Consider the following 16,798-nt stretch of genomic DNA (forward strand, 5'->3'; position numbering starts at 1 on the left):
GGGGACTTTCCCCAACTGATAAGAACCTTCCCCATCTCACCCCATGGAGCTGCCCAGAGGGTCCCCCAGCACAGCCTACCGCCATGGCATGGTGCCAAGGGCAGTGCCAGGGTGCTGCTCAGTAATGTCCCTGAAGGGCTATAATTACCCAGGCAGCCCCTGCAGGTTCCCTTCACCTGGTTTCCATTTTATAAAGAACAGTTGTAAACCTCACGAACATCACGGGAATTCCAAATGTGAAGAGACGATATGTCAGGGAGCTCCTTAATTAGAAATGTATTTAAATGGCGTTGCCGACCTTCCAGGGCAGGAATTTCATTATGTCACTGGCAGGAAGGTGAGGATAACTGGAAAACGAGATCTCACCGGCGAGATTCATGTTTTCCGAGACTTTCAATATTTTGCACCCAACTCGTCGTTCTGATGTAATATGCGTACTGGTGTGAGGAGCCACATATGAGACCCTGTGAGAATTATAATGAGCCCAGTCATGGTATAACATTTAGTAAAGAATATTTATTACAATAAAGAAAAGACATATGGACATGAACAGGACTATAATGATCTAAGACCATTACATATAAGAAGCTGCTAAACATACCCACATAGGTTAAGTAAAAATTACCCTTTCTGTTTCAAAGTGCATTTACAAGATCTGAACTCTTTCAGGACTCCCCTCTTTCCAAAAAACATTCAATTCAATAGATCTTAGAAAGAAATCATAGAGACCCCACAGCACAGAAAGAGGCCATTCGGCCCATCGAGTCTGCACCGACCACAATCCCACCCAGGCCCCACCCCCATATCCCCACACATTTTACCCACTAATCCCTCTAACCTACGCATCCCAGGACACTAAGGGCAATTTTAGCATAGCCAATCAACCTAACCTGCACATCTTTGGACTGTGGGAGGAAACCGGAGCACCCGGAGGAAACCCACGCAGACACGAGGAGAATGTGCAAACTCCACACAGACAGTGATCCAAGCCGGGAATCAAACCCAGGTCCCTGGAGCTATGAAGCAGCAGTGCTAACCACTGTGCTACCGCGCCGCCCAATCTACAAGTAAAAGGTAGTTTATAGTTACCACTGTATAGGATTGAGTAGTTTTGCTGGGGAACGTTTCTTGGTTCAGTTAATCCACGAAGGCTTCTGCACTCTTGCCTCTGGTCTGCTAATTAGAACCAGCTTACAGGCTGCTAGATGGAAAATTTGCCCCTCAGGCTGCTCGATGAAATCTGCCTCCTGCCTCCATGAAAAGGTGGCCAGTTATACCATTGTTTTGCTTTGAAGATTTTCTCTGTGTATTTGGCTTTTTGTCCTCTCAGCTTCTGTTAGTTCTAAAATATGTATGTCTTCCCAGGATGGTGCAATTGTCTACCCAAAGTATTCCCTATTAGTAGAACGATGTATTAGTCTGGCCTGTCTACCCTGCTAATCGTGTTACTTAGACTCACATCCTATGAAACATCTTCTTGAAATGCTGGTGGTTTTGAACCTGCTGGCACACTCATGACAGGAAAATTATTGTTCCCATTTATGTCCTTAAAGTTACCTAACTCCCTCCTTTTCATAGGATCATAGAATCCCTACGGTGCAGAAAGAGGCCATTCAGTCCATCAAGCCTGCACTGACAACAGTCCCACTCAAAGACATTCTTGGTGACCCCACATATTTACACTGCTAATCTTCCTAAAATTAAGGGGCAATTGAACATAGAAATCAACCTAACCCGCACACCTTTGGACTGTGGGAGGAAACCGGAGCACCCGGAATAAACCCATGCAGACATGGGGAGAATGTGCAAATTCCACACAGATAGAGGCCAGAATATAACCCGGGTCCCTGGAGCTGTGAGGCAGCAGTGCTAACCACTGTGCTACCATATTGCCCTTAGCGAGAGAAAGTTGAATCAAGTAAAGATAGGGGAAATAGATGCTTTCCAGAAATTGGTCTGAAAATACAAGAGACTTTCCATTTAAAGTGTAATTGAAACTGAGACCAAATTTCAAGAGTTGAAAATACAATGAGATTCGAAGTATAGTGAGAGGAAGGGTCAAAGGAAACCTCACGTGGATTTCTGAAGGTGTAGAAGAGCTCACTCTGAGATTAATTACAAACAATTCAAAAATATTTCATTTTTCTTAACAGCCTGCCACTGAGTACCGATTCTGAACCAGAGCAGGATCTATGTCTTTACTCAAGCACAAACTTTGCGACAGCACACAAGCAACCTGTGGGGTATTATAAAGTGACTATTGCTAAGGGGTCAAGAGCAGTAGAAAACATTGATTTGTAGCAGACATGGGAATGATTTTAACGGGGTATTGTGATCCCTGCTTGCTATTGATTAAATATTTGGGGGCTGGGAGTTAGTTCCCACTCTGGGTGGTGGCCCGCTGGGGCCAGGACATAAGGACATAAGAACTAGGAGCAGGCCATTTGGCCCCTCAAGCCTGCTCCACCATTCAATAAGATCATGGCTGATCTTTTCATGGACCAGCTATGATCTTATTGAATGGCAGAGCAGGCGTGAGGGGCCAGGTGGCCTACTCCTGTTCCAGTCTGGCAGGCCCTGACAAACGGTGGGGAATCAGAATCGACAGACCATAGGGGAAGGTAAAATAAAGGAGATTGATTTTGGTGGTGCTGTCCAATGGCAGTTCCACCCTCTTCCCTAACCCTAATCCTATGCATAAAGCTGCCGGGCTACACACACAACCTGGACAAACACCTGCCATGGCGAACATACCCACAGCAGTAGGATGAGGCCCTTAAATGGCCATTAATTACCATTGGCCAATCAGTGCCAATCATGAGCTAGTGTGAGACAAACGTGATTGTGCGCACACACAAGCTTTTTACATGCACAGAAAGGAACTGCAAGATATTCTAGGGAGACCTTGAGAAGGAGAAGATCTTTAAGTCTTCAATTGGCCTAAAGGCATGATCCCCCACCACACATATAATTGAGGAGGCACAGGGGCAGGAGGTGGTTGGCACAGTACCCACTGGAGTTTACCTATTCCCCACCCCAACTTCAAACCACCAACCCGGAGTGTAAAATGTAGCTCATAGACTAAACTTAGTAAATGCTGATTGCCGGGGTGAAACATTGATGAGTTGGCATGTACAATATTAGCAGACTATTCAACTGTGAGGTATGGCTGAGGTCGCTCAATCTTTTTGAGAGTCTCATATTTTCCAATAGGTTTACTTGGGATCAGAATTACGAATCTGGCTGGGTTTTTGTTTTAATCCATTAGCTTTAGCAATTTCTTCTTTGGAAGAAATAATAATAATAGTAAATTGGAATATTATTTAAATGGAGAAAAATTACATCGTGCGACTGTGCAGAGGGACCTGGGGGTCCTTGTGCATGAATCGCAAAAACTCAGTCTGCAGGTGCAGCAGGTGATCAAGAAGGCGAATGGAATGTTGGCCTTTATCGCGAGGGGGTTGGAATATAAAAGCGGGGAGGTCTTGCTGCAACTGGAGTACTGTGTGCAGTTTTGGTCCCCTTATTTGCAAAAGGATATATTGGCCTTGGAGGGAGTGCAGAGAAGGTTCACCAGGTTGATACCGGAGATGAGGGGTGTAGCTTATGAGGAGAGATTAAACAGATTGGGTCTGTACTCGTTGGAGTTTAGAAGGATGAGGGGTGACCTTATAGAGACATATAAGATAATGAAGGGGCTGGATAGGGTAGAGGTGGAGAGATTCTTTCCATAGAATCATAGAAACCCTACAGTGCAGAAGGAGGCCATTCGGCCCATCGAGTCTGCACCGACCACAATCCCACCCAGGCCCTACCCGCTAATCCCTTTTTTTTACCCGCTAATTTACCCGCTAATCCCTCTAACCTACGCATCCCAGGACTCTAAGGGGCAATTTTTAACCTGGCCAATCAACCTAACCCGCACATCTTTGGACTGTGGGAGGAAACCGGAGCACCCGGAGGAAACCCACGCAGACACGAGGAGAATGTGCAAACTCCACACAGACAGTGACCCAAGCCGGGAATCGAACCCAGGACCCTGGAGCTGTGAAGCAGCAGTGCTAACCACTGTGCTACCGTGCCACTTAGAAGGGAAACCAGAACTAGAGGGCACAGCCTCAAAATAAGGGGGGGCCGGTTCAGAACAGAGTTGAGGGGGAACTTCTTCTCTCAGAGGGTAGTGAATCTCTGGAATTCTCTGCCCATTGAAGCGGTGGAGGCTTCCTCGTTGAATATGTTTAAATCATGGGTAGATAGTTTTCTGACCGATAAGGGAATTATGGGGGAGCAGGCGGGTAAGTGGAACTGATTCGCTTCAGATCAGCCATGATCTTGTTGAATGGCGGGGCAGGCTCGAAGGGCCAGATGGCCTACTCCTGCTCCTATTTCTTATGTTCTTATGTTCTTATGTTTAGCTGAGTTCAACTGAGAAAGTTTTCTCTCCAAAATAGCTGAGCTGTGAGGGAGATTTTTTTTGGAATGGGAATTTTTTCCTCAGTATTTTTTCAGTACTTTTCCTCTTCTGTTATTGGATTGAGTTGATGAAAGCTTCGTATTGACGAGATTTGCCCATCCTGCTGCACTGATCTAGTAGCACACCAGGGCGGGGAATATGGGCGAAAGGCAAAAAATCGGGTTCGCGCCCGATTTTTCACCTCTCCCACTACTGCCGACCCGTTCTGCCGGCGAAATCGGTCTTGCTTTGCATGTCATTAACGAGCCCAGGACACAATTGCCCGGGCTCATTTACCTTTCCCATCTCGCCGGTGGAGGTCTTCACCGGCGAAGAACATAGGTAGTCTCCACCAATGGGGACCAGATGTGACGGCCTCGCAGGTGGGACTGGAGGCCATTGTAGTTCCCTGGGTGGTCGGGGACAGGGCTGGACAGTGCAAACCTGGCACTGCCAGTTTGGTAACCTGGCAGCATACTAGGAGATCGGGACACCTGCGCAATACACCCCAAGCAGTCTTCAGCCAGCTCCCTGGCGTGAATAGCCCCCCCCCCCCCCATTGGCAGGAATCACATTGTGGCCTCTATAATGCCACAAATTACCATCACTTACACCACTGGGAAAGATGTTCAACACTAGAATTTTTCTGAGAAAATTCCACCCTATATCTACCTTGAGAATTCAATCCTGGTGCAGCAGCTTTTAACTAACCAGAGCCATCAGTTTGATGATATGTATGTAACTGCTCTTTCCATTGCTTATTTTGTTTGTGTGGAATTTTATTTCTGAATCAAATAAAATCTGTATTCTGAAATGCTTGTGCCTTTGCCCCTTCATATCCGTTGTAATATTGCTGTTGTAATCTCATAGAAATTAAGTAAATGTTGGTTTCCATATCGCATCATTGCTCAGCTTCCAGTGTTATTTAATTTATTAAAATGGAGCCTTCATTCAGCAAAAAAAAAACAATTCGCTCCAAAATATAAATTTATCAAAGTAGAAAGTGAATTGGGTTCCATGCAAGCCCATATAACGGATTATGGTAGTTTGGATCAAAAGCACACAGACAATGAGAGTTGGAAGTAATCAAGTTCCATTCTGATCACATGTTTGAAAAAAAGTATTTTTACAGAACATTCCACTACACCAATGTAAAACCATTAACTAAATGAAACAGGCAAGCAATGTATTGAGCAAAAGCGCTGAAAGATCAGCTTAATATATGGCAGGTCGATTCAAAAGTCTTTCAGCAGCAGGGAAGAATCTGTTCTTGAGTCAGTTGCTACATAATCTCTATGTCTGGGGTATGTGGGGTCCTTGATTATGCTGGCTGCTTTTCCGAGGCAGCGGAAAGTGTAGACAGAGTCAATAGATGGGAGACTGGTTTGTGTGATGGACTGGGCTACGTTCGCAGCCCTTTGTTGTTTCTTGCGGTCTTGATTGGAGCAGGAGCCATACCAAGCCGTGATAGATCCAGAAAGGGTGCTTTCTGTAGTGCACCTGTAAAAATTGGTGAGAGTCATAGCGGAAATGCTAAATTCCCTTAGCCTCCTGAGAAAATAGAGGCGTGGTGGATTTTCTTAACTATAGCGTCAGCGTGGAGGGACCAAGACACTGTTGATGATCTGGACACCTAGAAACTTGAATGGGCCATTGGTGGTACTTAGGGGAATGGGGGTGGGGGCGTGATGGTTCAGGTGTATCTATCACCTGAGAAATGCAGGCAAAAGATGCCTCCAGTGGAGATGCCAATTTTCTCTTTCACTAGGAAAGCATAGATTGTAACAACAGCAGCTCCTATACAGACACATTTAAGGAAAGCATCTGAAGAGTATTTCTTCTTGTCTTTCGGTCCAACCCTTGATTTTGGCCTGGATTCCAAAAACCTTCCCTCTCTATCACCACATTTTGGGATTCACTTTTGCCTTTTGAGATCTCTTTGCCTCAAATAACTGGGCTCTTCAGCCTCCTTAAACTGGAAAGAACATAGGGAATTTCTTACCTCAACCTTTCCTCTGTTATGGAAGTGGCCTTGTTTCGGGGCGGGCAGAGTTTGTGCCCTGAATGAGACACCTGAAAATTTCCACAGAAAGCTGAGTGATGATGGATCCAGGTGAAGGCAGAGTATTTGCCAGTTCTGGTGGAGTGCTGTCAAGAGTTTATGGCTGAGTCCTCCAAAACAACAGAGCAAATTTGAGGCCTTAATGGCATTTGTAATTGAATTTTGTTTAAATTGGAGACTCTGAGACTTGGGGCAACACCTTAACGATGAAATATTCATTTTCTAATGATTTTCTATAATCTGTTTGTGTTGCAGATTCTTGGAGAGAGATGGGCAGCTATATGTAAATGGACTGAGGAGCGCTGGGTACTGTTGCAAGAGATTCTTTTCAAATGGCAGTACTTCACTGAAGAACAGGTAGCTCACACTGTCAATTACCTTTCAAATATACAGCTTTAGTTCCCATTGAAGTAGATTGCTGGTAAAGAATTCATGTCAAAACATCTTGAAATGACCACGTTTCTTCATATTGGCTGTGGTCAACCTCTTACATCTGTCACTAACCATAAGCTGTTTTTGATCATGGTAGATATAATACTATGCTCCATCTGACTCTGCTTTCCAATGATAACACAATGTAACAAGATCTTATATGACAACCTTTTAGTTTTCCCCTGGTAATGACTCTCAAATTATATGGCAGTAAATTGGAAGGTAGCTGTCAATCCATGATCATCACTCCAATGAGTGAATGGTAGTACCCCTGTTACATTAGGATGGTAAAACAGTATGTATATAACATTAGGACAATTGAACAGTACACCTATTACATTAGGATGGTTGAGCAGTATGCCTATACATTAGAATGGTAGAGCAGCACCCCTATTACATTAGAATGGTAGAGCAGCATGCCTATCACAATAGAATGGTTAAGCAGTATCCCTATTACATTAGACTGGTAGAGCAGTATGCGTGTCACAATAAAATGGTAAAGCAGTATCCCATTACATTAGAATGGTAGAGCAGTATGCCTATTACAATAGAATGGTAAAGCAGTACCTCTATTACAATAGAATGGTAAAGCAGTACCTCTATTACAATAGAATGGTAAAGCAGTACCTCCTATTACATTTGAATGGTAGAGCAGTACGCCCAGCAAATTAGAATGGTGAAGCAGTACCCCTATTATATTTGAATGGTAAAGCTTTCATCCATCCACCCACAGCATTACTTAAAGAACAGCAGGGAGTTTTCTGGCATCATGGACAATATTTCTACACCAACCAACTCCACAGAAGACAATTCAACTGATCATTAATCTCCGTGATGTTTTTGGCGTCTTATTAAATACCAAATTGTAACCATGTTTGCCAATAATTGCAATTAATTCAGTTCACAGTTAATCATTATCAATAAAGCTGTCTTGAGATTTTTTGAGAAACATAATTGTGGTGCTGTATTAATGCAAGATTATTCTGTTCCTTATTCCTTTGGCCCAAACAAAAAATAAACATATGCCATGGGCTGATAATGGTGCAAAGATATTCAGAACTCTGGTCATATCACTGCTTAGAGAAACAAATTAATATAGCCATCATATATAATTTGTTCCCATGCTCATGACAGCATAGCAATGCCAAATCACTATGAATTTATAATATTTGGAATATGTTCCCAATTCTTCTGGGTTTGTGCTGGTGCATAGTTCCAATCCTTTTCTCAGGGATAAATAAAGCTAAAGTGCTGGGAATTTATTGTTTATTTGACATGGTTATAGAAACTGGAACTATAGTTTTCTGCTATATGAAACATACTCTCTGAATAAGCAGGAATGTGATTTCCTTTCGCTGAACACCTCATCCTAGTAACTGTCTGATCAATGGAAACCAGTGAGTAACAAACCACAGTTACACTCTTGGAGCTCAACATGCTTACTCAATATAAAATATTGGTACCATATTCCATTTTACTTTATCACAAAGAATCTTCATTTCCATGAAGGCTTTCTTAAATAAAATGTTAAAGATTGCTGGCTTGATACAGCTTTTGCATGTGCTATTAGAAACAAGTCTGATTTATTAATTATTGCTGTTTCATTTTAACCTCCTTGGTTTGAAGATCAATGTTATTCATGTAAACATTCCTGTTTGTTCCAGTGCCTTTTCGATACATGGCTGACGGAGAAGGAGGAATCAGTGAATAAGGTTCAGACAACTGGTTTCAAAGACCAGAATGAGATGGTCGCTAATTTGAGAAAGCTAGCAGTGAGTGTGATAGCTGTTGAAAGTAGATTTTCATTAATGTAATCAATTAATTATCAAGTATGCAGATAGCATTGTATTGAATATCTGCATTCCTGATTTGGCTTCAGGCCAATCCACATTCAACAAACTGCTCTGAAAACTCTGACAGCAGTGACAAATTCCACCACAGCAGCTGAGACAATCTACAACATTCTAAAAGAATCAACGACATTTCAAACAATATTCTTTGAAAAAAGAATCAATTTGCCCTATCTGCCAATATTAATGGATCCTTTAAAAAACGTTTCAGGATCTGGATCTGTAGCTTCGCCAAAAACTAATCAATTCTTCCTTGGGCCTTAGCCTATCTGTGTACCACGTTTTGCTGAAATCCATCTTTTAGGTCTTGAGATATATTGTTTACAAATGAATTAGACTTGATTTTAAATGCCCCAGTGGGTGCGTTTTTGGAGGAGGGCATGTAAAATAAGGTGGAGCTCCCAGCACTTTCCTGCCCACCTCCAGTCTCACCCCCATATGATGGGGGGAGATAGGTAGGTGCTGACCATAACAAGCCAGTTGACCCCGATAATACATTGCCAACACCATAATGTGGTTGGTGTGAGCAGTCTAGCGGGAGCGGGCAGGCCGTCAGTTAAAAAGAAAACTTTTTTAAAGCATGGGAAAGAAGGGGTACTATTTTCAGAGGGTGGCCATTACACATAAGGGGCAGCTCCCCTAAGATAGTACTGATAAAAACACTACCTTCACATCCCTGCCCAGCTCCCTAAACTGCACAAACCCTTCCCGCCAGGACTCTGGACTTGCCTTGCTCCAGGATCCATTGGGCCTTCTTCTTAGGCCTGCTTGCAGTCCCAGCAGCACCCACTAAATCACACTTGGCAATGCCAGGACTGCTGGATTCGCCAAACCGACGAGCCACCAAGGGCATGACTTCCTCCCCAATCGAGCCCGGCCGCATTGTATTATGGCCATTCTGTTGCTGCTGTTTTCCATTTGACACCTTTGGAGGGGATTAGAATGTTGAAATCTGTTGTGTACATTGGCCTACTCATGTTTTTGGATGCCTAATAAAGGCAAAATAGTCTCAAACAAAGTCAGAAAACATGGGAGACAGTCAGCAGGACAAACAGCATCCATTGATAAAGTGCAAGCAGGCTGCTGCTTCAGGCATAAACCTTGCTTGAGAAGAGCTTTAAACTTGATTTGATTTGGAAAAAAAAACACCCGAAAAGGTCAGTCAGGAAAGGTTTCTTACTCCTAAATAAGTGAGGCAGATCTTGAATCATGAGGGATATTGTTAGTGCAGCCTTTCACAGACTCGAATGTTAATGTCCCGGAGTGGCTGTCAGATTTATTTTTGATTAGTGTTACTCAGCACTGCCTCACCATACTCCTGTTTCACTCTGTACTTTTTCTTCTCCCCATACTCTGTAACATTATTTTGACTCCACAGATATGGGATGATCTTTATACTTTTTTTCTTCTTGCTATTTCATCACTGCCAAAGGTGCTGGGAGAGTTATTCCAACTGGGGAATAACTAGGTCAAAGGCAGCTCCATAATGTAGCCATCTAATTGGTAGGGACCAGAATGCATTCACACCCCATGATGAATGAGCACTTGGGTAAAAATATAATAGGCCTCTGGATCCTTAAATTATGTAAAGGCCAGAGCTTTGGGAGAGTGGAGAAAAATATTGTGACTTCTTTTGCCTCAGAACTCAGCTTTAACAGTTTCCTCCTGTCAGCAGACAGATTGGTGTGGGGCAAAGCCTGCTGCTTTGGACAAGAACATGTTCATTTTGGTTACTGTCGGTTTTCTAAACAATGCAATTAATAGGCACGAACTCTCAAAGGCAAAAGTTACTTTGAATGTCATGGAAGTGTTCTGGAATTTGGACAGTTTTTATATCTATATAAGCATAATTAGTTTACCTTAACTGTCAAGTACAATAAATCCAGTTTTGACTGGAAAGTTCAATGACAACTTTTTAATTTTATTAAATTATTTGTACCTTATGAGAAATTAGAGTTCACTGCAGAACTAAAGAAATGCAACATTCTCAGTTAGTCTTGGGGTATTGCATGTTTGACAAGTATTGTAGTCCATACTTTGGTTGGTTGCCCTCTTAGTTCCTCCTTTTCCTGATCAACAGATGCTGAAAGGAGAGCTGGAGATGAAACGACAGATCATGGATAAACTTTGTGCCCTCTGTCAGGATCTCCTCATGACATTGAAAAATAAGGTTGTAGCTCAGAAGTTACAGGCAAGGCTTGAGGAATTTGCTCAGCGTTGGGATGATCTTGTACAGAAATTGGAAAACAACTCCAAGCAGGTAATTAACTGATTGTCAACAGAACGTAAACACAAAGCTGTGCCACTGCGATTCAGTTTCTTGAGTCAGTTTTATTCTTCACTTCTGCTAATCAACCCATTATATGCATCTTTTATTGCTATTCAGTCAGCTTAGATCAGTAACCAAGACAGGCTTATCCATCCCAAAAAGTTGTTTAGGTAGTTACGTTATTTCTACTTTGCTAATTAAATTTGCCAGTGGGCATCAATGCTTGCTGGAGGGCGTGATTTTAGATTTCCTGACATTAAAAGCAATTGTATGTTTTATCAGTTTTGTGCTCATGAAAGTGTGAGGAACTTTTTATTCAAAGTTTTAGTTATAAGCATTCCAGAAGAGGTGGTGACATAGTGGTATTTTCACTAGACTAGTAATCCAGAGTCATAGAGGTTTACAGCATGGAAACAGGCCCTTCAGCCCAACTTGTCCATGCCGCCCTTTTTTAAAAAAAAACCCTAAACTAATCCCAATTGCCCGCATTTGGCCCATATCCCTCTATTCCCATCGTACCCATGTAACTATCTAAATGCTTTTTAAAAGATAAAATTGTACCTGCCTCTACTACTACCGCTGGCAGCTTGTTCCAGACACTCACCACCCTCTGTGTGAAAAAATTGCCCCTCTGGACACTTTTGTATCTCTCCCCTCTCACCTTAAACCTATGCCCTCTCGTTTTAGACTCCCCTACCTTTGGGAAAAGATATTGACTATCTACTTGTCTATGCCTCCCATTATTTTATAGACCTCTATAAGGTCACCCCTCAGCCTCCTACGCTCCAGAGACAAAAGTCCCAATCTATTCAGCCTCTCCTTATAACTCAATCCATCAAGTCCCGGTAGCATCCTAGTAAATCTTTTCTGCACTCTTTCTAGTTTAATAACATCCTTTCTATAATAGGGTGACCAGAACTGCACACAGTATTCCAAGTGTGGCCTTACCAATGTCTTGTACAACTTCAACAAGACGTCTCAACTCCTGTATTCAATGTTCTGACTGATGAAACCAAGCATGCTGAATGCCTTCTTCACCACTCTGTCCACCTGTAACTCCACTTTCAAGGAGCTATGAACATGTACCCCCTAGATCTCTATGTTCTGTAACTCTTCCCAATGCCCTACCATTAACTGAGTAAGTCCTGCCCTGGTTCAGTCTACCAAAATGCATTACCTCGCATTTGTCTAAGTTAAACTCCATCTGCCATTCGTCAGCCCACTGGCCCAATTGATCAGGATCCTGCTGCAATTGGAGATAACCTTCCTCACTGTCCACCATGCCACCAATCTTGGTGTCGTCTGCAAACTTACTAACCATGCCCCCTATATTCTCATCCAAATCATTAATATAAATGACAAATAACAGTGGGCCCAGCACTGAACCCTGAGGCACACTGCTGGTCACAGGCCTTCAGTTTGAAAAACAACACTCTACAAGAAGCCAATTTTGCATCCATTTAGATACTTCACCCTGGATCCCGTGAGATTTAACTTCATGCAACAACCTACCATGTGGTACCTTGTCAAAGGCAAGGTAATTCTCTGGGGACCCAAGTTCGAATCCTACCACACCATATGGTGAAATTTAAATTCAATAAAAATCTGGAATTAAAAGTCTAATGGTGACCATTAAATCATTGTTGATTGGCATAAAAACCACTAATGTATTCAATTGATAAATCTGGAATATAAAGATGCTCTCAGTAATGATGACCAAGACAACTAACAACAATTGTTTTAAAAGCCTATCAGACTTACAGGGAAGGATATCTGCCAACGTACTTGGTCTGGTCAACATGTGACTCCAGATCCACAGCAATGTGGTTGGTTCATAAATACCCTTTCAAATGGCCTATAGCAAGCCTTTCAGTCCAAGGGTGGTTAGGGATGGACAATAAATGTTGGCCCAGCCAGTGATTTCCACATCCCGTGAAATAATAAAAAAAAGATGTCGAGTTAATTTTATTCAGCTTCAACAATGTGCCAGGTTCAAAATCTGAGAGCGTAATTCCTACTACACCATCCTGAGTTGTGAATTCACACAATAATTCTTTTTGTGGACTTTCTGAATGGAATTCTCCATTTGGTGTCAATTTGGGAGTTGACATGAATATACTAATTGTAAAAGCCACTGTTAGTGGCTTCACCTAATGTGTCCTCCTCCTTTACACAATGTCAAAATAATTACAGAGGAGGACTGCAATTCAGCCTATCTTAATTCATCCATACAGAATTACCCGAATGGTCCCTCCTTCCCTATTGCAGCTTTCAATTGTTTGCCGCTGAAAATATCGCACAGCTTTTGCCTCTGGTACACCACCCTGAATCCCATTCCATATATTGATCACTCATATGAACATATGTGGAATATATGAATTAGGAGCAGGAGAAGGCCACTTTGCTCCTTGTGCCTGCTCCGCCACTTCATGAGGTCATGGCTGAGCTGATTCTAGACTCAACTCTACATTTCTGTCTAATCCCTCCACCCTTGTCTGAATCTATCTAATTCAGCCGTAAAAATATTCCAGCCTCCAGTGCTCTCTGGGAAAGAAGATTCCACAGACTTATGACCCTCCGAGAGAAAAATCATCTCCTCATCTCCACCTTAAATGGGAGATTTTTAAATTGTGTCCCCTAGTTTTAGTCTCTCCCATAAGCAGAAACATCCTTTCAGCATCCACCTGTCAAGTCCCCTCAATATTTTTTTATATATGTTTCAATAAGATCATCTCTCATTCTTCTAAACTCCAGCGGATATAGGCCCAACCTGTTCAACTTTTCCTCATAAGATAACTCCTTCATGCCAGATGACCCTAACTTGAACCACTTCACTCTTTGAATGAAGAACTTCCTGATCTTTTGATCCTACAGTAGTTGTTTCCAAGTTTGAACCTGTGTATGCTTCGTTTGCTCTTAAATTTAGAGTAAATTTCCAAATTTACCTTTCCCACATGGTTTACTAATTTGCATTAGCAGGTTACATATCTATGCAGTACTGAGGCAGTGCTGTGCTGTCTGTCTGGTGGGATGTCAGAGACTGACTGCCCTTCCTGGTGAACCTAAACGATTCCATTATACTGCACAAAGAAGAGTAGAAAAATAATGCTCTGTCCTGGCCAATATTTATCCCACAATGAATATCACTACATTATCATATTGCTGTTTCAGACCTTGCCTTGTGCAATCTGTCTATTGTTATCTCTACACTCCAAATGTGACGACACTTCAAAGATCCTTAATTGACAGTGAAGTGTTTTGGGTCATCTTGTGGTCATGAAAGGTGCTATATAAACGGAAATCTTTAGTTTTATTATTTCCATGTTGCTGAGTTTAAAAATGTTAAAGCTTAAAGTATGTATTTTAGTGTGTGTGTGCCAGGATTGTAAGTGAACTGCAGTTCATACAGGGGGCTCTCTGTGTGACCTAGATAACAGAGAAGGCAGTTTTGGCCTAGTTGTTCTATTCCTTGCTGCAGCCATTGGTATCTCATGGGATGGAACTAGTTCTGTAGGAAACTGTCAGCAGTGATGTAAATCACGGTACAGTGATAATCCTTTAACAGAGCAGTCTATTAAGTTTTATCTTATGTTTCAGGCCATTTTTTGAATTACATGTGTAAGCTATGAAATGACTGTGCAGTAGAATAAAATTAATTTGATTTATACCCAAATATCACACCTTGCAACTGATTACTCCCCTAGGTGTCATGAATTTTGATCGTAGATGATTAGGACATCATACGAGTTCATTTCCGCGAATCGTATCTGAATGAGCTGAATGGGGCCTGTGGTAGTTCAGTGGGGTCTGAATTAGCAGCATTAAACAGACATGTAAACAAGCAAACGTGCGTACAAACAAATGAGTTAGGAGCAGGAACAGGCCACTCGGCCCTTTGAGCTGCTCCGCTATTCAATAAAATCATGGCTGATTTGCTTGAATTCTCAGCCCCACGTTCCTGCCTACCCCTGATAACCTTTCACCCCTTTATTAATCAAGAATCTATCTAGCTCTGCCTTAAAAATGTTCAAAGAATTTGCTTCTACTGCCTTTTGAGGAAGAAAGTTCCGGAGAGACAAAACCCTCCAAGAAAAAGAAATCTGTCCTCATCTCTGTCTGAAATGAGTGACCCTGAATTTTTAAAAAGTGAGCCCTCGTTCTAGATTCTCCAACAAGAGGAAACATCCTCTCCATATCCACCTATCAATACCCCTCAGGGTCTTAAAGGTTTCAATTAAGTCATCTTTTACTCTTCTAAACTGTAATGGATACAAATCTAACCTGTCCAACCTTTCCTTATAAGACAACCTGCCCATTCCTAATATTAATGAAGTAAACCTTCTCTGAACTGCTTTTAACACATTTATATATTTCCTTAAATAAGGAGACCAATACGATATGCAACACTCCAGATGTGGGGCGGGATTCTCCAACCTCATTCATTCACATCCCGCTGCCAGCGAGAATGGAGAATTTGGCACTCAGCCAAAACTCCATTCGCTGCAATGGCATCGGAGAATCCCAGCTGTGGGCGAGGTCGGAGGTTTCTGGTGGTGGTCTCATTAATGCCCTGTATAGCTGAAGCATAACCTCCTCTTTTGTAATCAGATCCCCCAACAATAAACTATAAGATTCTATTAGCTTTCCTAGTTATTGCTGTATCTCTATACTAGTCTTTTGTGATTCGTGCAATAGAACACCCAGATTCATCTGCACCTCAGAGCTTTGCGATCTCTCACCATTTAGATAATGAGCTCCCCTTTTATTCTTCCTGCCAAAATGGACAAGTTCACATTTGCCCACATTATGCAACATTTGCCAGATTTTTGCCTACTCACTTAACCTATCTTTGTCTCTTTCTAGCCTCTCTACATCATTTTTCACAATTTATTTTCTTACCTTCACCTTTCATCAAAGTAATTTATGTCAGTTGTTAAAAGTTGAGGTCCCAGCAATGGTCCCTGTGGTACACCGTTCATCACATCCTGCTAACCAGAAAAAGATCTATTTATGCCAACTTTCTGATTATACATACCTGACATGTTCCACAACAGGATAACATTTTACTGTGGAATGCAGAGAACATCATAAACATGAAGAGGACCTTTTTTCCTTTGGACCTTTGTTATGACCGGCAGAAAGCTTCCATTTATATTAAGTCAGGTATAGGCTCAAAAAAGGGTAAAGAAAATCAAGGAGGATCAATAATGTGTAGCTGACCTGTTATCTACTTCTGACAGAACCATGAACTGGTTTGTGCATCTGTGGAGAGAGATTTGAGCTAACGTTTTAAGTCAGGACGACCCTTCGTCAGAGCTGTTATACAATAAATAGGAGATTCTTGTAAACAAATAGATAGTTTTGTTTTAAGGAAACCTGCCTTGTGATTACATTGCTGGTTATTTGGGAGTACTAGGATTGTTCCACTTTTTTGAGATAACTTGCGTCCCATGAATCAAATTCATAAATAGAAGGGCCACTCTGTAGTAGAATGGTGGAATCTGACATAAAAAATGCTTTCTCACGGAAGCACAGTTGAATTCAATTTAGAATGCATTTGAACTCTGCAGTTTTCATTACCAAATTCACTATTTCTTTTTATTTCCTTTAACTGTGCTCACAGACAGCTTTAGATTATAAAATAACTATTGTGTCATGATTTCCAAAAGTAAAAAGTCGGCGTCAGTCCATTTTGACATACATAAACATATTTTAATAAAATCTACCCAAGC

General features: G+C 41.9%; 1 protein-coding gene across 13 annotated transcripts in view; it reads left to right on the top strand.

Moving 5' to 3' along the window:
* The window catches only part of LOC144506416 (dystrophin-like), a 1,861,003-nt gene that overhangs the window by 745,414 nt on the left and 1,098,791 nt on the right, over window positions 1-16,798 (top strand). For all 13 annotated transcript variants that reach the window (XM_078232507.1, XM_078232503.1, XM_078232508.1 and 10 more), the window contains 3 exons: window positions 6,771-6,872; window positions 8,612-8,719; window positions 10,878-11,057. In XM_078232507.1, the coding sequence (XP_078088633.1) occupies window positions 6,771-6,872; window positions 8,612-8,719; window positions 10,878-11,057 (390 nt within the window). The remainder of the gene's footprint in view (window positions 1-6,770; window positions 6,873-8,611; window positions 8,720-10,877; window positions 11,058-16,798) is intronic.

This window comes from Mustelus asterias, chromosome 17, assembly GCF_964213995.1.
Source record: "Mustelus asterias chromosome 17, sMusAst1.hap1.1, whole genome shotgun sequence".
Lineage (NCBI taxonomy): Eukaryota > Metazoa > Chordata > Chondrichthyes > Carcharhiniformes > Triakidae > Mustelus > Mustelus asterias.